This window comes from Girardinichthys multiradiatus, chromosome 20, assembly GCF_021462225.1.
Source record: "Girardinichthys multiradiatus isolate DD_20200921_A chromosome 20, DD_fGirMul_XY1, whole genome shotgun sequence".
Classification (NCBI taxonomy): domain Eukaryota; kingdom Metazoa; phylum Chordata; class Actinopteri; order Cyprinodontiformes; family Goodeidae; genus Girardinichthys; species Girardinichthys multiradiatus.
In genome coordinates, this window is record NC_061812.1 from 12,321,083 (window position 1) to 12,341,748 (window position 20,666).

At 37.2% G+C, this 20,666-nt stretch overlaps 2 protein-coding genes across 3 annotated transcripts; one reads left to right on the top strand and one right to left on the bottom strand.

Annotated features, from left to right (window-relative positions):
- Positions 1-3,995: 3,995 nt before the first annotated feature.
- LOC124857049 (transcription factor HES-5-like) lies at positions 3,996-5,713 on the top strand. 2 transcript variants are annotated; one of them, XM_047348110.1, is made up of 3 exons: positions 3,996-4,012; positions 4,194-4,634; positions 4,745-5,713. In XM_047348110.1, the coding sequence occupies exons 2-3, from the start codon at positions 4,572-4,574 to the stop codon at positions 5,156-5,158; spliced, it is 477 nt and encodes a 158-aa protein (XP_047204066.1). In that variant the 5' UTR covers positions 3,996-4,012; positions 4,194-4,571; the 3' UTR covers positions 5,159-5,713. The 2 variants fall into 2 exon arrangements, with proteins under 2 accessions (XP_047204066.1, XP_047204065.1); XM_047348109.1 differs by lacking the exon at positions 3,996-4,012 and having other exon boundaries at positions 4,124-4,634.
- Positions 5,714-17,521: 11,808 nt separating this feature from the next.
- LOC124857182 (transcription factor HES-5-like) lies at positions 17,522-19,141 on the bottom strand. Its single transcript, XM_047348336.1, has 2 exons — positions 19,004-19,141; positions 17,522-18,888 (listed from the first exon to the last, which is right to left on the bottom strand). The coding sequence occupies exons 1-2, from the start codon at positions 19,124-19,126 to the stop codon at positions 18,463-18,465; spliced, it is 549 nt and encodes a 182-aa protein (XP_047204292.1). The 5' UTR covers positions 19,127-19,141; the 3' UTR covers positions 17,522-18,462.
- Positions 19,142-20,666: the final 1,525 nt, after the last annotated feature.

The following is a 20,666-nucleotide window of genomic DNA, read 5'->3' on the forward strand; positions in this document are numbered from 1 at the left end:
TTAGAACAACACCCACAAGTACTTTAGAAAAGATGAAAAAAACAACCCAAAGTAGCGACATTGTCCAAATTGACATAATTTATCTGCAGTTGAAAGATTTCTTAGAATTAATCTTCAAATTAATATCTTAGTGATAAATCAATGAAGGAAAACATGGTATTCATAGGAAACAATTATGGTTTTCCCATTTTGTTTGGTTCATGTATTCTATGGGTATTAACCAAGACCGCCAGAGGGCGCTCTTGTTTTTATTGTCATTGGTCTGAACTGTGGCACTCAGAGGGGAAACCCCTGTCAGGTTCATATTAGAGGAAACCTGCAACTTCTTGAAGTGGTTCAGCAGTCTTCTCTGGCATTGTGGTTTTAGATCTTCTTTTAACAGGAGGCAGCTGAATGATGCTGCTGCTGCAGTCGCCTCAGGAAGCAAACTGTGATCTCCAGAATGTCTACTTTCTCTAGCTAGGAGACTGGCTTCTTTTTGGGGGACACTGGACCCAGGAGAGACTTTAGCTGCTTAATGTTGCTTTTGATGCACTTTCTGTGTAACTTCTCCACCACAGTCTTCTGAGCTGCAGAAACAATAAATGAATATGTCGTTAGAAACCACATCTGAAGGAGAATAATTGCCTTTCTACTAATGTTATAGTTACCTCTTTGTTTAGAGTTGGATCCTCCTGAGAGCTGGTCACTCTTGGAGTGATTGTTGGTGCTGAGATCCATTGGATGTCTGTGCTGTGCACGTTTCTGTAAAGTGGAGCTGATGAATGTCTCTTCCATCCCTCCTATTTATAGTCACACATCTCCATTTGAAATTGAAAGTCTTAATCTCTCCAATGATTGTTACAGTTTCAGCCTATCAGAGAGCTTTGTGAGACAATAGGTAGTAACTGCCTATGTGCTGTTATTCTGCTTGATGGGACAGTGGTTGGGTCTCAGGCGAACAGGTGGGTGACTGAGGGGGGAAGAGTAAAGTCTTTTAAAGAGCTCTGTGTGAATGTGGGAAACTGATGACCCTGGTGAATGAGCAGGGTCTGTTGCTGCCTGTTGCTGTGATCAATCACTTTGTGCACACAGTCACTGGTCCATATGAAAAGATAAACTTCACAATGAGAAGCCTGTGGCATTGAATTGGACTATGAACTATTAGTTTATGATCAAAATATATAAACAAGAATATGTATTCTCTGACCACTTCATTAAATACACCTTGCTAGTGCTTAGTTGGACCCCTTATTGCCTTCAGAGCTGACTTAATTACTTGCGGTATACAATTTCGAAGGCATCAGAAAAAATTCTCAGAGATTTTGGTCCATATCGTGATGGCATCTGGCAGTTGCTGCAAATGTCTTAGCTGGACAGCCACAATACCAATTTCTTGTTCCACCACATCACAAAGGCGCTCTATTAGACTGAGATCTGAGTAATATGGAGATCCTAATAATATAATGGGAAATTAATTGTCATGTTCAAGAAACCAGTTTGAGATGATTGGAGGTTTGTGATATGGGGCATTATCCTGCTGGAAGTACCCATCAGAAGACAGGTACACTGTGATAATAGAAGGATATATTCATTTATGTTATTTGCACCAATGTCTAACACTACCATTTGATTCTTGAAACCGGAAATGAAGTCTTATTGCACCAGTTTTTCCAGTTATTGCATCTGTGTGAATTGTAGGCTCAGTTTCCTGTTCTTTTCTGAAAGAAGTGGCATCCTGTGTGGTTTTCTGCTGCTGTAGCCCATCTGCTTCAAGACTCAATTTTTTGTGCTTTCAGCAATGGCTATTCTTGAAAACCAAGGCTATTCTGCCTTGGTTGTCACAAGTGGTTATTTGAGCTACAGTTTCCTTTCTGTCATCTCACACTGTTTTGCCCATTCTCCTCTGACCTATGACACCAACAAGACATTTTCATTCGTAGAACCGGATATATGGTCTTCTTTGGATTATTCTATGAAAATTGCAGCAATTGTTGTGCATAAATATCCCAGTAGATCAGCAGTTTCTGAAATACCTTCTGGGGCTAACAACTATGCCACGTTCAAAGTCCCTTAAATCCCCATTCTTTCCTATTCTGATCTTTGGTTTGAACTTCAGCAAGTAACCTTCATCATATCTAGATGCTTAAATGCATTGAGGCGCTGCAATGTGACTGGCTATTTTTTGTGTCACTGAGATAGCAAAGGAGATGTTGTGTGTAACTCAACCATAATAACAGACATCATTATTAAAATAGCCCTTTTTTATGTATGCTTTATATTAAAATGAAATATATTTTTTCTGTGGTTGAATTCAAAGAAATGTTGCAACCCAGAAGATGAATTAACTTGTTTAGGTGAAATAAACAAAACGTCCAAACCATCTGGAGAAGAAGAAAATGGCTCAATGCAATTTAAAGTATTTACACACTGGCCTATACAGAAGTAGGCTTTTGTCAAAATGTTGGGCATGTTTTTACAAACCATGTTGTAAGGGTTGCACAACCTTGAAATGTTGTCATTCATCAGTGAAAATATAAAAAACAGAACTATTTTGCAGATCAATAATGACCCTTCGACCGAGTGGAAATGAAGTTGGCAGCAATGAAGGAGAAAAAAGAAATAAATAAAGAAAATAGAAACAGCGATGAAAGAAACTTTCCCCTGAAGTGTGCCAACTCCCTTCTGAGAATAGTAAGGTTCTGGTGGGGCTGAGGATTCTAACTGTGACTCTGCTCCTCACAGTTTTCCCACACTTGCTCCATTCAAGGAGCTCCCACTCAACAATGGACATGTGCCTTGTTAAATGCTAATTCATCCACACACAAGCAGCCCCTGGCTCGTCCCACAGGGTAATGTTTGTTGTTTAGGCTCTCTTTTCAATGAGGACAAGTGAATGACAGATAGGCAAAAATATTTTGACTGGATGTAACAACTAATTTATAAGACAACAAGGAAATATGATAATAAGTTTTATAGTTTTATAAATCTTTTCTTTTTCATTTCATCATTTTTAACAAGATTAGGTCCACATTTATGACCCATTTCTGAACAACATATTTTTCTTCAAGGTAATACAACATTTTTATTATTATTAGTTACAGATGAGTAAAATAAAACTGCTCTTGTGTTTTTATCACCCAAAATATATTTGCATATTTTGTGAATTGCTTCAAAAACCAAGAAATCTCATTTAAAAAAACAATACATAGCACTTTTATGTAATAATATCACTAATTATTGACAGATTTTCCTTTCTATGCAGTTGTTAAGTTACAAAATGTCTTTGCTGTGTTTCTGAGTGTTGTTTAAATGATTAGGACGGGACATTTTCAAACAAACATATGGTTAAATAAAAACATCCTGCAAATTAAAATACAATAAAAAATATTAAGATTAAATAATACATATTTTCAACATCTTCTCCCTTTGGCTAAAATTCTATTTCTGTTCAATTGAATTTCTTTTAAATTCTCTCTTTTGCAATTCACTCTTAATTTTAAATATTCAGGTAGAAAATGCTCCAAATGTGCTGAAAATGTCTGCAGAATGTTGATATCACAAGCCCTAGGTAAGCATATTCCCACCCTCACTGAGTAAAATATGTAACCTTTTACGATTCACCAGTAAAGAATACATCCCCCCCTTCACAGACATCTTTGTCTAGTTGGCATCTATTGTCCCACAGGGGCTCTGTGAGTGAGTTTTCTCTGGTTTCCCACACTCTGTCCATTTACTGCTCCCAAGTACAAAAGAAGTGTGTCTGGTTGCGCATCACATTAATTATGGAGTCAGTTTACGAGTTTTGTCCTGCCGCCTCTGAATGGAAATTCTTGTCATCTAGACTTGTCATTACCAGGCTTTTGTAAAATGTCTGTGAGGAATGCAGACATCCAAAGGATTAATGAACATTCAAAAGCTTCTTTCCCTCTTTTTTAGGTTGAGATTGTTCTTGCTGAATTCCTGGGAGTTATTTTGATGGAAGGATAAAAGGGAACTGTTGCTGGACTGACTATAAGGAGAAATGTTAATAGTAAGTTAAGCTAAAAAAAAACAACAACTCAGTAATAATTTCTCATTTCAAGAATGAGAAAGTGATAGCTCCCTATATTTTTGCTATAAGATATTTATTAAAAATGTGATTATTCTTGGACAAATTTCTGTTCAGAGGAAATACAGAATATTATCAATAAAACGTAATCTTTCCTTGTCAGTTTCTGATGAGTTTGATGGACGTGTGATAAACGTGTGCTCAGTCAAAGTCATTGATCCCAGCAACAAGCAGCAGCTCCGCTCACACTCCTGGGGTCACCACTTTCCCAGATTCAAACAGCGCTCTGTACGTCTTCCCCCTTCAGTGCTCCTGCCTCTCCCCTGAGATCAAACCATTATCCTCAAGGCAATAATACCATTCAGCGTTTTGCATCCTCTATTGTCTCATTGGTCTCTTTGATTGGTCAAGACTGTGAGAAACTCTAGGCAAAGCAAGACCCACACATTCATATGTAGATGTGGGGCTATATAAAGCAGGGCTGCAGCCAGCAAATATCAGATTCTCTCTAAAGAGACCTCTACAGCACAGAGATCCAACAATGGCACCTACAATCTCTGCAGCAATAACCAACTCTCAGGAGCACCTGGCTCTGAACCACAAGGTAAATATGACATTTATGCAAAAATAGTTATCCTTTAGTGTTTGTGATAATGTATGCCAATGCTGCACTGCGGATTACATTTGCTAATAAGTTTGTTCTTGTTTCTGCAGCTCAGAAAGCCACTGGTGGAAAAGTTACGAAGAGAGCGAATCAACAGCAGCATCGAACAGCTCAAGTCTCTCCTGGGTCCAGAGTTCCTCAAACAGCAGCCCGACTCCAAGCTGGAGAAGGCAGACATCCTGGAGATGACAGTTTGCTTCCTGAAACGACTGCAGCAGCATCCAGCTGTGGACTCAGTAGCTGTTGATCAGGGCTACTCCAGATGTGTTCAAGAGGTGGTGCATTTCCTGTCCAAAGACGATCTGAAGACACAGTCCCAAAAAAGACTGCTGAACCACTTCAACAAGCTGCGGTCTTCCTCTGAGAGACACCAGAAAGACATTTCTCCTTTGAGCTCCACAGTCCAAGCTGCCATTAAAAAAGAAAAGAGTTCAGGCAACAGCTCCCTCTGGAGGCCGTGGTAAAAATTAAGAACTTTGCCATGGAATACAAAGTTTCTGTATCTATGCTCAGACATATGCTTCTCTTATATCTAAGAGTTAGTGCCTGTATCACGGCTTTTATTTGAGTTGCCTTTTGTAAAGGCCTAACCATGTTCTTCTTCAAAAAGAAATTCTATTATTTGGTCACAAATACTTAACTTTATATTTCTGTGTTGTAAACAATATTATTCTTAATGTGAATACCCATTTAATGATGGCAGTGCTGACAACAATGTTTGTGTGCATGTTTTGTTCCATTTTGGGAACAGTTTGGTTTTCATGGTTAAACATGTTTCAGATTTATATGTGTTTTCCACATTTTGTTCTGTTTGATTTGGCCTCTTTGATAAAAAAAAATAAATCTTAATTTCATGTTTTTCTGTTAAGCAGATGAGATTCCAGACAAATGTGCTGCTTTATAACTCAGTGAGTGACAGCACCCATACCTTCAATGAGGGAATCATTATTTGTAAAATGTCTTACAATGAATGTATCTCTTTAAACCAAGTGATGCGCAATAAAACAATCAGAAAAACAGCATTTGTTCCGCTTTATTTTAACAGCTGCTTAATATTGTTTAAAAACAAGAATATTTCAGCTTTAAAATCTTTGCTTTATAAAAGAAGAGGGGTAAAATCTTTGTAGGTCAAATGTCTCAATAATAATACCACTGATAAAAGATTGGCTGTTGCAGGAAATAGTTATGATGAATAAAAATATGAAGAATGATGAACCAGGCAGCAGAGATGTTTCAGCTGTAAGAGACAGAAAATACAAAAATACATTTGCTCAAATACAGTAATTAATAGACTTCGGTTGGATGTAAAATATTTATATCATGCTTTGCAGTATTAGTTAATTTTATGGTCAATGTTTTTAACTGCTGATTACTAATTATAATTTATAACCTGAGTAGACAGCTACTCTGTTGTGAAACAAAATAAGGAAATTTGCACTTCCATAATCTGCCTTTCTTTTTTCTTTTGAATATAAAAAATTGGCTTTTTCCTTTATTGTATTTTCTCTAAAGTTTATATCTTTATACTTGTTGTCTGTACGCATGAGTGCTTAAAACCAAGGTCAGATTCCTTGCTTGTGGACACAATCTTGGCCAAGAAAGCCGATTCTGATTCACAAGTGTTTTGGCTTCAGACTGTTTACAGAAAGTAGTAGAAAGTTTTGTCAGATGAGTTATTTAAGAGTTATTCAAAATGATCAATTGCTTCAATATATTCCATTAAAATGTTCTTATTCAAAATTAATTAATTGTTTCATGCAGATCAAGAACTGTTTGCATATTTAATAGCCTCAGGCATATGTTATAAATAAGCAAAGAAAAAAAATGAAACAAAAAACTAAAACTAAAACAAATATTTATCGGTTAACATCCATTTTCAAATATTTGAAAAAACCTTTATGCATTTTTTGTTTAACTTTTAAAAGTTAGAAAATCTCATTTAACAGTAAAATATGTTTTGCTGCAATTAGCAGAAAACAAATAAAGAAGAGTGATTACTTTATATAATGTATAAATTGCTAAGATGACTGAGTGTGTGGCTATAAAATCTGCTTGTATTCATACCTGTTCAGTCTTGTGAATGTGGTTTGATTAAGATGATACTGTGACCACAACTTAATTTAATTCAGCTTATTTATACTGTGCCATTCCACAACAAAGGGGATCTTAAGGCACCACAAATACCCAGTTATATAAAGCTAATCCAAAAAGTAAGGACAGAAAGTTTGGTCAGTTATTTATTTTGTTGTACCAATGCCTTTTGGCAATAAATCAAATACTATTAGAAATCTGCTTATTTTCCTTTAAATGGTGGCGCATTTGTAAGGAAACATTGTTTCTGTGCCCATGAAAACTTGCCAAATCCTCTCCGCCATTGCCAAACAGCTTTTGGCAAAGAAAGTGTGCAGGTTTAGGATGGCATCTTTGTTAACGGAAAAACAAGATTGTTCATCATTGGAGGTAATTTCAATGCAGAAGATATCAAGATAAGATATTCCTCCCCTCCCAGGGACCAACCTTTATTCTCCAAGATGTCAGTGCCAAACAGAGCAGAGTTTATCAGACTACCAAATAATGTTGGAGATGAGATGATGGAATGGCCAGTCTGCAGTCCTGACCTCAAACCCAATAAACACTCGTGGGATTAACCTGGGCATGTTCTTCGTACTTGAATGATAAGAACTCTAGCTGATTTGCAGCAAATGCTGGTTGAGGAATGCGATGTTATCTCACAGCAGTGTGTAACCAACCTTTTAACAGAATGAAAGCTCCAGCAGAACCGATCAAGCTGACGGTTTGCCTTTAAGGAATAATTCATGTTTTTTTATTCACTGTATATCTTTACAATTTATATATTTTTCTATTCAATATGTAGCTTGTTAATATTTGGTGGTCAATGACTGCACACAGCTTTTGCTCATACTAGATATGACTGTTTGTGGTGTTTAAAAGATAATTAGTGAAATGTGACATCAATGATATCTTAAAAAAAGTGTAACATCTAAAACAAAATGGGCTGATTGAAAATATGTCACAAAAACATGACTTTAACCTTTAGGCATTTATTTTCTCGAAATATGCAACAACACAAAAACAACTTAAAATCCACTTTGGATGAATAAAAACAAATATGAGTAAAATAAAAACAATATGCATACACAGCATACAAGGAAATATTACATCCCTTTTCAGAAGAAAGGTTGGCTTTTAAGGATATCACGAACACACACACACACACACACACACGCACACACACACACACACACACACACACACAATACCTTGAAACAAGGCAGAAATACACATGCAGTGTGTAATAACAAAGTGTTCGACTACTCAGTATTTTTGCAGAAATCAGACAGTTAAAATGGCACCTTTTGGCAGTGTTACAATTAACTGAAGTTGAATAGGTAAAATCATTCTGATGAATTAAAAATGCTACTAATCAGACAAAAAGAAACTACTCTTTGCATAGACAGGAGACCGGATGTCTCTAATAAATCTCAAATAGCAGCACAGCATTAGTAAATTATAGCATTTTACACCATTTATAATCTCTTAACTGTGACCTTAAATCCAAAAATCTTATTCTGGCCACCGTTTAAAATAGAATGTCATCCAATAATAAAAGGTGAAGCAGTTGTTTTTTTTATTTTTATGAACATCTTAAACTGTTCTGCAAAATGTCTGAAATGTGCATACAAGGAGAAACTTTCCTTGTCATAATGCAAGTGACGCACATGGGTCTCCCGTGAAACCTTGACATTGCTGTTTAGGAAAGTGAAGCAGCTTCAATTCAGTTTTGTTAGTTTTTTGTTGTCCGTAGTTGTTAAAAGCACAGCGGCGTCACATCATCCTCTACATCGGGAAACAGACGTAAAATGTCCCTGGAATATTTGGAGTAGCCATTGTGTGACAGCAGGACTTTCCTCAAGGTGAGGAAGGACTTTGTTTTCTCCAAGATGTCTGAAACAGGGAAGCCGTTCTGCAGGTGGGCCTCTATCAGAGCCTTCAGCTTCTCCACTCCTGTGCAGCATTTCCTCTCCAATGAGTGAAGTTTGCATCTAAAAGAGAAACAAGTCACATTTTATTAGTATTTTCAGTAGTCTAGGAAAATTATGTTTACAAAATAAAGACTAAAAACACATTTTAATTGTGCATTCGCAGGTTAGAGGAAATATAGGGTTGTCTCACCTGAAGAGTTCCTCCTTCATGGTGTCCTGGAGAGCAAGGTCGGTGTAAAGAGCCATTTCCGAGGTTTGTTGGTTCTGCTGGGAAGATCTTTAGTTGCCTCCAAAGGTTCAGATGATGGCTGTGATTTCCTCTGTGTCTCTGCTCAGCATTTATGCTGTCGATCTGACACGTTCTCTGCTGTTTGGCCAATCAGGAGCTTTAAAGCTCCAGACAATGGGCTGAATTTAATGGCTGTCATGGAGAACAGGTGGGATGCTTTATCTGGATGCCACTCATCAGAAAGGTCGGTGGGAAAGTGTTTTCCATGAGGGCGACACGGGAAAATGTAGTTTCCTTTAGTGATTCTTATACGTGGACTTTGACCTCTAAATAAACACACATACTCAAAAATAACAAGCTAAAAATATTATATAATTAAAATTATGTAAAGATAACAGAATAAACCTGGCAAACATGTGAACTGCAGCAGCATAACTGTGAGGAAGGAAATATATTGAGAAAAAAATCTCTTTGAATCATCTACTGTTACTAAAGTAATGCGTACATTTTTTTCAAACCTTCTTTGTTTAATGAAAAACCATAGACCACATATTGCTGAGTAACAGTTAAACTTTTTATTTATTATTATCCCTTTGTGCTTCTCAGCAGTGAACTGCAGCCGAAGCAGATGGCATGTCCGTGGAGTGGCCTCTTGTGTGCTTCTTGCCTGAGAACAGCTCCTGAGGCTTTGTTGGGACCAGACACACTTCCATTGTGTACGTGGCTGAGTGGGCTGCATACAGAAGTGTGGGAAGCCGTGTGTCGCAACAGCTCCCAGCAGCAGTGAAAGAGGAGGGCGTGTGACAGGGGCAAAGCCAGTCTTGTGCAGGCAGCCGTGCTGGCTTAGACAAGGGGAAATGGGAAACCTGAGTGAACCTTTGTGTAGATAGCACAGCAACACACAAACAGATGGAAAGGAGATTATCAGGAAAGTAAACCCATCTTAAACTAGTTAGCATGGCAATTTCAAATGATTTTGTGTGAAAATCATAAAGGTAAATAACAAACAGAAAAAGATAGAAGAGAGGTCAGTTGTCAGATTCACTTTATTCTCCCCAAAGGGAAATATGCCTTCTGTTCCAACATTTAAAAGAACATACAGTACAGACCAAAAGTTTGGACACACCTTCTCCTTGAAAGAGTTTCTTTATTTTTATGACTATGAATATTGTAGCTTCACACTGAAGGCATCAAAACTATGAATTAACTCATGTGGAATTATATACTGAACAAGAAAGTGTGAAACAACTGAAAATATGTCTTATATTCTAGGTTCTTCAAAGTAGCCACCTTTTGCTTTGATTACTGCTCCGCACACTCTTGGCATTCTGTTGATGAGCTTCAAGAGGTAGTAGTCACCTGAAATGGTTTTCACTTCACAGGTGTTGTCAGTCAGGTTTAATAAGTGGGATTTCAAGCCTTATAAATGGGGTTGGGACTATCAGTTGTGTTGTGCAGGAGGTGGATACAGTACACAGCTGATAGTCCTACTGAATAGACTGTTAGAATTTGTATTATGGCAAGAAAAAAGCAGCCAAGTAAAGAAAAACGAGTGGCCATCATTACTTTAAGAAATGAAGGTCAGTCAATCCGAACAATTGAAAAAACTTTGAAAGTGTCTCCAAGTGCAGTCACAAAAACCATCAAGCGCTACAAATAAACTGGCTCACATGAGGACCGCCCCAGGAAAGAAAGACCAAGAGTCACCTTTGCTGCGGACGATAGGTTCATCCGAGTCACCAGCCTCAGAAATTGCAGGTTAACAGCGGCTCAGATTAGAGAACAGGTCAATGCCATACAGAGTTCTAGCAGCAGACACATCTCTAGAACAACTGTTAAGAGGAGACTGTGTGAATCAGGCCTTCATGGTAAAATAGCTGCTAGGAAACCACTGCTGAGGACAGGCAACAAGCAGAAGAGACTTGTTTGGGCTAAAGAACACAAGGAATGGACAATAGACCAGTGGAAATCTGTGCTTTGGTCTGATGAGTCCAAGTTTGAGATCTTTGGTTCCAACCACCGTGTCTTTGTGCGGCGCAGAAGAGGTGAACAGATGGACTCTACATGCCTGGTTCCCACCGTGAAGTATGGAGGAGGTGTGATGGTGTGGGGGTGCTTTGCTGGTGACACTGTTGGGGATTTATTCAAAATTGAAGGCATACTGAACCAGCATGGCTACCACAGCATCTTGCAGCGGCATGCTATTCCATCTGGTTTGTGTTTAGTTGGACCATCATTTATTTTTCAACAGGACAATGACCCCAAACACATCTCCAGGCTGTGTAAGGGCTATTTGACCAAGAAGGAGAGTGATGGGGTGCTGCGCCAGATGACCTGGCCTCCACAGTCACCGTACCTGAACCCAATCGAGATGGTTTGGGGTGAGCTGGACCGCAGAGTGAAGGCAAAAGGGCCAACAAGTGCTAAGCATCTCTGGGAACTCCTTCAAGACTGTTGGAAAACCATTTCAGGTGACTACCTCTTGAAGCTCATCAACAGACTGCCAAGAGTGTGTGGAGCAGTAATCAAAGCAAAAGGTGGCTACTTTGAAGAACCTAGAATATAAGACATATTTTCAGTTGTTTCACACTTTTTTGTTCAGTATATAATTCCACATGTGTTAATTCATAGTTTTGATGCCTTCAGTGTGAAGCTACAATATTCATAGTCATAAAAATAAAGAAACTCTTTGAATGAGAAGGTGTGTCCAAACTTTTGGTCTGTACTGTACATTAATCAGAAACACACAGAACACAAAAACACACAGTAAAGTTAAAGGGAGGATATGACAAGTATTTTAACAAAACATTAATATGTTGGTAATTGCTAAGATAAGTTTCAAGACATTGTTATTAATGTCTGTCGAGAGTATTGAGGGCTGTGACTGCAGAGGGGACAAAACTTTTTCCAAGGCGAGATGTTTTAACTGATATCTGCCATGAAGAGGATGATCACAGTTGTAAATAACCAACAGGGCTTTGTGGATGATGGCAGTGTTAACAAGGACTGGCAGACTGGGAGTAGAAAAACCGATAATTTTGGAACAAATATGTGTGATTTTCAATATTTTGTTTTTATTGTTGAAAGGGAGCAACATGAAATAGCAAGTGGCACAATAGAGCAGGATGGACTCTATATGGCTATGGTGTGGAAGAAGCAGGAGGGGTGGCTTGATGGAGAGGGATCTGGGCTTGGGGATGACATGGGTTCTCTGCTGGCAGTCCTTTTTTCTGTCCATGGGTTGATGATTTGAGTTCAGTTTATTGTCAAGAGTGATTTAAATGTATTTGAAGTGATCCACAATCTCAACTGAATGATTGTCGATGTATATGGAATAATGTGGGTGGTGTGTTTATAGTAATCTATTATGAGTTCTTTGGTTTTAGTGACATTGGGGAGAAGATAGTTGTTATTGCACCACTGGGTAAAGTGAGCAACTTTCTAGATTGTGACTGAGTCCTGGTCTGACAGCAGAACAAGTATGGCAGTGTCATCTGAACATTTGAAGAACCTGGTGATGGGAGATATGCAGAGGCAGTTGTTCATATGGAGAGTGTACAGAAAGGGACTCAGAACACAGCCTTGTGGTGCACCTGTATTGATGAAGATAAAAGGAGATGTGGTGGAGTCAAATCTGATAGCCTGAGGCCTGTTGCTGAGAAGGTTGTGTATGAAGTGGATGAGAGGAGATGAGATATGGAGTTTGTGAAGTTACTGGTTACCATGTTCATCACAGTGTTTAAATTTCAAGCAAGACAAAATATTTACAAAATTATTGTTATGTATCATTATTATTGTTTTTGTTTGTCTTTATGAACACGTGACATATTTTTATGCACCAAGAGTTTTTGTACCTTAATATTTAAATTATTTAAATGACTAGTTAAAAGGCCACAATAGCTGTATCTATACCTAAACACTAATTAGAAAAATTGGACGAAATTCAAAATATTTTGAATATTTTCAAAGGAAAAAACTACTCTTTTCCTTGAATGTATGATAGATCGATCTCTAAACAGCTGGTGTGAACCAAAGGAATGTTTACGACAAGAAAACACCAGGTTATTGTTGGTGTGTTTAGTTACAGGAAAACTTGGATCTTTTTAAAATGTCTTAGGTCTAGAGGGTACTTATTCATAAATAGGTACAATTTAATCACATTATACTAATTACAATCAGTTTATCAGTCATTTATTCACAACAAGTATAATCTCAAACCACTTTACAAGACAAAGAGATCCATATTATACACGAAAATATAAAACCAAATCAATCCAATCATAGACAGATTTCAATTTAATTACATGCATTTAAATTCATTCCTAGTTATAATACAATGGAGACAAGTTCAGTTAATTATAGCAATTAATAAAAGGTTTACCAACTAAGGAAACTCTGCTGAGTGCATAAGGGTTGCAATCCCTTCACCAGAGCGAACAGGTGAAGACATTGGACAGTTGATAGTATTGAGTCATTAACTTTGCAGCAATCCCTTATACTGAGCATACACAATTAGAAACCGAGAACTGCTACTGTTTATATTGTGTAATCATCACTTATTAGCTTTTTTTAAGACTATACATAGGTAACACACTTAGTTATTCATACTTTTTTAAACTGTTTTACTTGGGTAAAGTATTTTAAGCTAACATTGTTTAAGTTACTTAAAAAAAGAGTACCCAAAAGCTTGCAATATTCCATGTTTATTATGTGTAAAGGTATTCAATTCAATTCAAATTCAATTCAAAAATACTTTATTAATCCCAAAGGGAAATTAAATGTTGTTATAGCTCATATTATGAAGGTTTCTTCAAAGAGCCGTTGTAGATGCTAATGGCTGTAGGCAGGAAGGATCTCCTGTAGCGCTCCGTCTTACAGCAGATCTGAAGAAGCCTCTGACTGAAGACACTCTGTTATTGTAGGACAGTCTCATGAAGAGGATGCTCAGGGTTCTCCATAATGTTCTTCATTTTATGAAGAATCCGTCTTTCCACAATGATCTCCAGAGGTTCCAGAGGAGTCCCCAGAACAGAGCCAGCCTTCTTTATCAGCTTGTTGAGCTTTTTTAAGTCCCTGGCTCTGATGCTGCTTCCCCAGCAGATGATTCCTAATGCAGTAATGCTGTTCATGTTTGTCTGACTCTACTGTAGGATAATTCATTAATGTATACTGTAGGGGACCCCATGGCCTGACTGTTGAGTAATAGAAACAGTAGCTCATAGATCTGGCATAAGCACAATCCACTGCAACGTACTTTGTTTTTATCAGGAAACAAAATGTATGACGTTTAACATAAATGAAATTAGTTTCATGTCAGGACTCTTTGTTGCAAGCGGTGGTGTCTATATTAACTGATATAATGACTTTTTTAGGGCTAGATGCTTGTCTTTATTGTCCCTGGTCAGAATTGTGAAGGTCAGAGAAGAAAAGTCAGCATTTTCTCAGGTTATTTTCAAAGGAACACTACAGTTTGTTTGTAGAGCTGAGAACCAACATCTTCATGATGTCTACTTTTTCCAACTTGAACTTTGGCAGCTGTTTGAGCAGCTCTGCAACCATGACTTTATCTGCTCAGTGCTGCTCTTGATTTACTTCTCCGCCAGACACTTTCTGAGTTGCAGAACACAGAATGCAGTTGTTATTAAGGATGTGTGCAATGCTATCAAATAGCCAGAATAAATAAATGAACAACTCCCCACATAATTTCAATTAAGCTTTTGGTTCAGAGCTAGATGCTTTTGAAAATTGCTGTAGTGATTTTATTTGTCATATTAGATCTGTGCTACAGAGGTGTCTATAAAGAGCTTCTGATCCCTTCTGAGTTCATTCCTCCACCTTACAGTGTAACATTTTATTTAGACATGTGGGTCTTGGTTTGGCTGAAGTTTCCCACAGTTTCAGCCAATCAGCGAGCTAAATGAGACAATACGGCATGTGTGGCAGCAACACGCTGTCATCTTTGCACAGGGCTTTATGTTTAGATCCCAGGGGAGCAGATGGAGCCAACACACAAAGTCCCGCATGTGGGAAGGTGGTGACCCTGTAGAGAGAGCTTATCTGCTAGCTAATGCTGGGATCAATTACTTCAACTGAGCACACGCCCTTCATCCCAGCACGCACGTGGTGGGATAACGTTAATCATCAAGTTCTTCGGTTAAATTCAAAATAAATACTTACTTATATTTAGATGGGCTGGTACAATTTTATTTAAGTGTACTTATTGAAATGAATGAAAAAATGTAACAAGAAATATAATTTGGTTGTAATTGTAAGTTATTTAATGGTTTTACTTCATAATGTACCTTTTTTTGTACTCTCAAAACAAAGCGGTTTTACACAATGTTTACTTTAAAAGTTTTGTATTTTTTCAGATTTTTAGGGCTGTATTAATCCTGGTATCTAAATAATGCTGGTATCTTAAGGCATGTGCCCTCTTTTCCATGTGAGTAACAAGCTGATCTCAGATTCCCACACTAACCGCCTGCTCTATGGTCATTAAACTGCAAAGGGACAGCTTGTGACAGATGCTGGCTCTGTTTTCCTGGAGAAACACAGGATCACATTACCAATCATATAGGAGGGAAGTGAGGTCATTGGCTGGCTCAGAAATGGAGCAAGATTTGAAATGGTAAAACAAAATATGACAAAAGTGGAAATTGCTACCCCAGATCTATGTAATACCACATCTAAAGCAGCTTCCTTTTCCTCGTGTTTGAATATTTTAAGTTTGTTCTTTATTAGTCATTCTTTAAATCCTTAAATGGATGCTACCTTCCATTGTGTTTGTTTATAATATTAAAACAAAGTCAGATAATTCCCAACAGTAAAACCTCAGGCCAAGGTTGACTAAACACAAAATATTGTCATTATAGGCATTAAACTCTACAGTGGAACTGGCACCTTATACCTTAAACCATTTTTTTTGTATCTGATGTGGAATGCATTTTTAATGGTGGCTGCCTAAAGTGCGTCCTGTTCTGACTGGTTTATCAGCACCTCGTGATGAATGCTTCTGTAACTGAGTTCTAAGGGTCAGACGGAGAGAAACAGAACCCACAAGATGCTTTGTTCTGGCAGGACACAAACAATTTTTCCACAAACTAGTTTGGTATAAAACTGTTTTTTGTTTTGCTTTTTTCTGTATGTCTTTGAACTCCTGAGAGGGCTGTGAACTTTTGATTAAATCTAGAATTAATATTCTGGATGTTGGAATTGATGTTCTGAATAAAAACTCCATAGTTGTTTTTACAACAGAATTAGCTCAGAATCTTTGTTTTTATAGTTTTTGTGTGTTTTCTTTTACTCAATTAAAGCATTATGAAATAGACCTTTGTGTACAAAATAATAAATACAATCCTTAAATAAATGATAAATGCTATAAATAAATCTTTTAAGCGAGAAATTTACTGAATCTCATTGCTTCTTTGAATCATGGGAGGAGAGGAATATGCCCTTCACACAGTTCTTTGCTGATGATGTAGATTATGAGAATGATCGATTTGTGTACATTAAAATAGTTTACAGTAGCTTATTAATGGTATTTAGTAGAAAAATTAACAACAAAAGAAACTGTATCCTTATCAGCATTTTTAGGTTCTTAGGTGTAAGTCAGTAAGGCACACAGAGAAATGACAAAAGATGTCAGATGCCAAGATCCTCAACTATTATGCACTGGACCGCAACAATTCAATTACTTGAAGATATAAATATAAATTATCATTCCTCTAATCCAAACATTTTATTTTATAAGTGTGCCACTTGGCACAATACTTTTTGCTGCCCAGATAAGACAAAACAAAAAGTTCGCGAGATATTGGACCCCAGAAGGCAGACGAGCAGGCATCGTGATGGTAAGTGAAAAAAGGTTTAATTATGAAAACTCACACTCAGCAGGAGGCAGGAACAAAACTAACAGGCAGGCAAGACAGGCATGGCATGATCAAAAAGACAAGACTTGGTTTGGGAACAAGACATGAGCATGAGAACTAGACATGAGAAATGTTTCTGCGACGACTAACTGGAACAGGTGTGTATATATGGAGTGAAAACCAGGTGGAGCAAGGAGACAGATTAACAGATTATTAGAGACTCTAATATACAAACAAAACCAAACTTGACAAAACATGAACAAGACGACAAAACTAAAGCATGACCAGGAAAATAACAAAAGCATGATTCAAAATCTAAGAAGAATAATAACAAAAGAACGAGTCAAAACCTTAACTGTGAAAAACATAAGAAAAACCAGAAACCAAAAACCAAACAACCCCAAATCATAACAAACAGTAAGTCTAAATGTAAGGAAATCCACCAAAACATTTATGACAGCAGTGATGTATCAAAAGTGACTTTAAATTATCTAGTTTCCAATTCATACAATGTCATAAAACTATAACATGCGTTGCCATTTATTGTACTTCTTCATGTGTTTATTTCCTCTGTTTCTCAATTAACTCTTTGGGAGTAGGATATTAGAAATTGTACAAAATCCTAGTAAATTCTGGTTTCTTTAATGGAATTATAAGAATGAGCAGATAAAAGACCTAAAAAATTGAAACATATGTATATAATTATCATAAAATAAGAAGAAAACATTTTATCTGGTAGTATTTGTTTATTCAACAAGGCACAGTGAGCAATTTAATTTGTTAAAGCTCCAACTAGTGATGATACATCAACAACAACATTCAGACTTTTACAAGACATAATGTACTCAGAGAAATTAAAAGAACAGCTGTCTTTATAAAAGACAAAGTACATTGTTTCAGAGGAAACTCGCTCCTTTTATGGAGCAAAAAGTGTTGATTTAATCAACATAATAGAGATTACAGCAAACGCTGACCTTAAAACAGATCACATCCATTATAATTACAACTAAATAAAGTTGTTTTTCTTCACGTAAATACCGTCACAAATAAACTGTGACTGTCAAACAAAACTTTTGTAAAAAAAATAGTAATAATACATTTTTAGAAGATCATTTCTTTTTACAAATTACATAAAAAGAGGTAGATTTATAGAAAATGCATAACCAACTAGATCAAAGTGATCAATATGTTTCCCAATAGTAACAAATACTATTGTTGAAAATTAAACTTACAAAACAAAGAATACTGGAAAAACCTTTTTAAAATAAAAGTGTACATTTTTCAGTCTTATAACAAATAGTTAAGACTGAATATGGTTAGACTCCTTCAAATTAATTGGTCCATAAAAAGGATATTTAAACTTGAGTATATGATTACAAATAATCAAAACATAATGGCTGTTACCAGCATTCCTATTCCTACAGTATCGCTAGTGTACTTATAGAAAATTCATACAAAATGCATGAGAATATGTTTATCTTTTTAAAACTAAAGACAATTCTGCTGCCATTTTTACTGGAAATGTAATCTTGAAAAATACACACATATACAAAATGTATAACATCTTCTGTTCAAACAGAAAAAAAATTATCCTTAAAAAATAACAGTCCAGTAGTTTTTCACCAAATGGTCAAGTTTCTCTTGTGGGACCATATGTCTGTAGCGCTCTACCACGGCCTCCAGGGGGCGCTGCGGACTGGATTATCGTCTTTGCTGATGTTGCTTTGTCCTGTTGAGCTCAGAGGAGAGAAGTCCACTTCTCTCAAGTTTTTCTCAGAGAAAGACTGCATCATGCTGATGTGGTTCAGCAGTCTTCTTTGGGACTGTGCCTTCACTTCATCGTTGGACAGGAAATCCACCACCTCTTCAGCGCATTTGGAGTAGCCCTGATCAACAGTTGCTGAGTCCACATCTGGCTGCTGCTGCTGCTGCAGTTGTCTCAGGAAGCAAACTGTCATCTCCAGGATGTCTGCCTTCTCCAGCTTGGAGTCTGGCTGTTGTTTGAGGAACTCTGGACCCAGGAGAGACTTTAGCTGCTCAATGCTGCTGTTAATTCGCTCTCTGCGTAATTTCTCCACCAGAGGCTTTCTGAGCTGCAGGAACAAAAACAAAGTTATGTTATTAAACTTGTTCAGCTGTGTAGCATTGATTTAAAAATGTACAAACTCCAATGAAAGATTAATAATTTTCTATGAACTTCATATTCACCTTGTGGTTCAGAGTCAGATGCTCCTGAGGGATGGTTACTGCTGTTGTGATTGTAGGTGCCATGGTTGGATCTCTGTGCTGTAAAGGTCTCTGTAGAGAGAAGCTGATCTCTGATGGCTTCATCCTTCCTATTTATAGTCCCACATCTCCATTTGAAAGTGTGGGTCTTGGTTTGGCTGTAGTTTCCCACAGTCAGAACCAATCACAGACCTCTGAAGGACAATAAGGCATGTGGGGCAGCAACATGCACCCATTATTGCTTGAGGGATAATGATTCGATTTCAGAGGGAGCAGGTGGAGCACACTCAAAGAGCTCATGCTGAATGTGGGAAAGTGGTGACCCTGCGGAGGGAGCAGCGGGGCTCCCTGATCCTGAGATCAATATCTTTGACTGAGCACACGCTCATCAACCCAGCATGCATCTGGATGAATAACATTTTTATATAATGTATACTTTAAACATTATTAGTTTTAAAATAATTTCATAATATAATTGTTTGTCATTAATTACATTCAGGAAAAATAGCTAAAAATGAAATATTTGAGTCAGTTCAGATTGAACTGATTTTAAACCTGAAATTGCACAGTCATTTCAAAAGAAATAAAAAAAGAAATAATTAAATTCCAAAATTCCAAAATACTTTATTAATCCCAATGGGAAATTAAATTTAGATGTTTTATTAGTAACAGTGATACCATTTTCAGAAATGAAAGTGAGTTTGAAACATTGCCATGAAGTAGAATACATAAAATAGAGTACTGATATAGAAACTTTTTTTCCTCATCTGTTTAATTCACCAGCGATGGACTGGCGACCTGTCCAGGGTGTACCCCGTTTCTCGCCCATAGACTGCTGGAGATAGGCACCAGCTTCCCCCACGACCCAGTATTGAGGAAGTGGGTATAGAAAATGGATGGATTGATAGATGGATGGATATTTTAATTTACAGAACTTTAAATAATCTGTGAATACGATTCTTTTTCCCAAAAAAAAAAGGAAGTTAATTGAAAAGACATTCTACAGATTGTGGACAAAGATGCTAATGTCCAGTCGCAGACAGTTTAGTTGGCACGTGCCTAGCAGGCAGTGTGAGGAGCAAATTGATGTGAGATTCCCACACTGACTCCCCTTGCCGTGGTCAGTGCAGCACAGAGGAATGTTTCAGACAGATGCTGGTTGTGTGTTGCTGTAGCAACAGTGTTACATCACCAACCATCTGGAGGGAAAGATCACCATTGGTTGGCTCTAGAATTGTGTAAACTACTTTGGAAACGTTTACACTCAACAATTAAAAGTGCATTTGATATGAATTTTTGTAGATTATGACAGTTAAGTACTCACTGCCATCACAGCAATCTCTCAAACTGAGAGAAGGCGGAAATGAAAACTCACCTTTAACAGGAAGACAGCTCCTGGCTCATTGTGAGAGGCCATCTACCACAAACACGAAAACTTCACATTTGTTGTGCTGAATAATTAATGTATCCAGATCTTCATGTTTTTTCATAATTAACTGTATTGCAAACATGAAGAAAACATATTTTACTGTCTGCAAAGGCTTATCAAAGTTATCTGTTTTTACATGGATAAAGTGCTAAAAGGTGGTGACAGTAATTGTGACATTAAATGTGTCCCTTACTTGCATAAGGGACGCGTTTTCAT

Excerpts from the sequence above, each read along its gene's own strand:
- LOC124857049 (XM_047348110.1), top strand. The coding sequence starts at position 4,572 with ATGGCACCTACAATCTCTGCAGCAATAACCAACTCTCAGGAGCACCTG. Across the intron at positions 4,635-4,744 it reads ACCTGGCTCTGAACCACAAG|CTCAGAAAGCCACTGGTGGA; the intron begins GTAAATATGACA and ends TTGTTTCTGCAG.
- LOC124857182 (XM_047348336.1), bottom strand. The coding sequence starts at position 19,126 with ATGAAGCCATCAGAGATCAGCTTCTCTCTACAGAGACCTTTACAGCAC. Across the intron at positions 18,889-19,003 it reads ATCTGACTCTGAACCACAAG|CTCAGAAAGCCTCTGGTGGA; the intron begins GTGAATATGAAG and ends TTGTTCCTGCAG.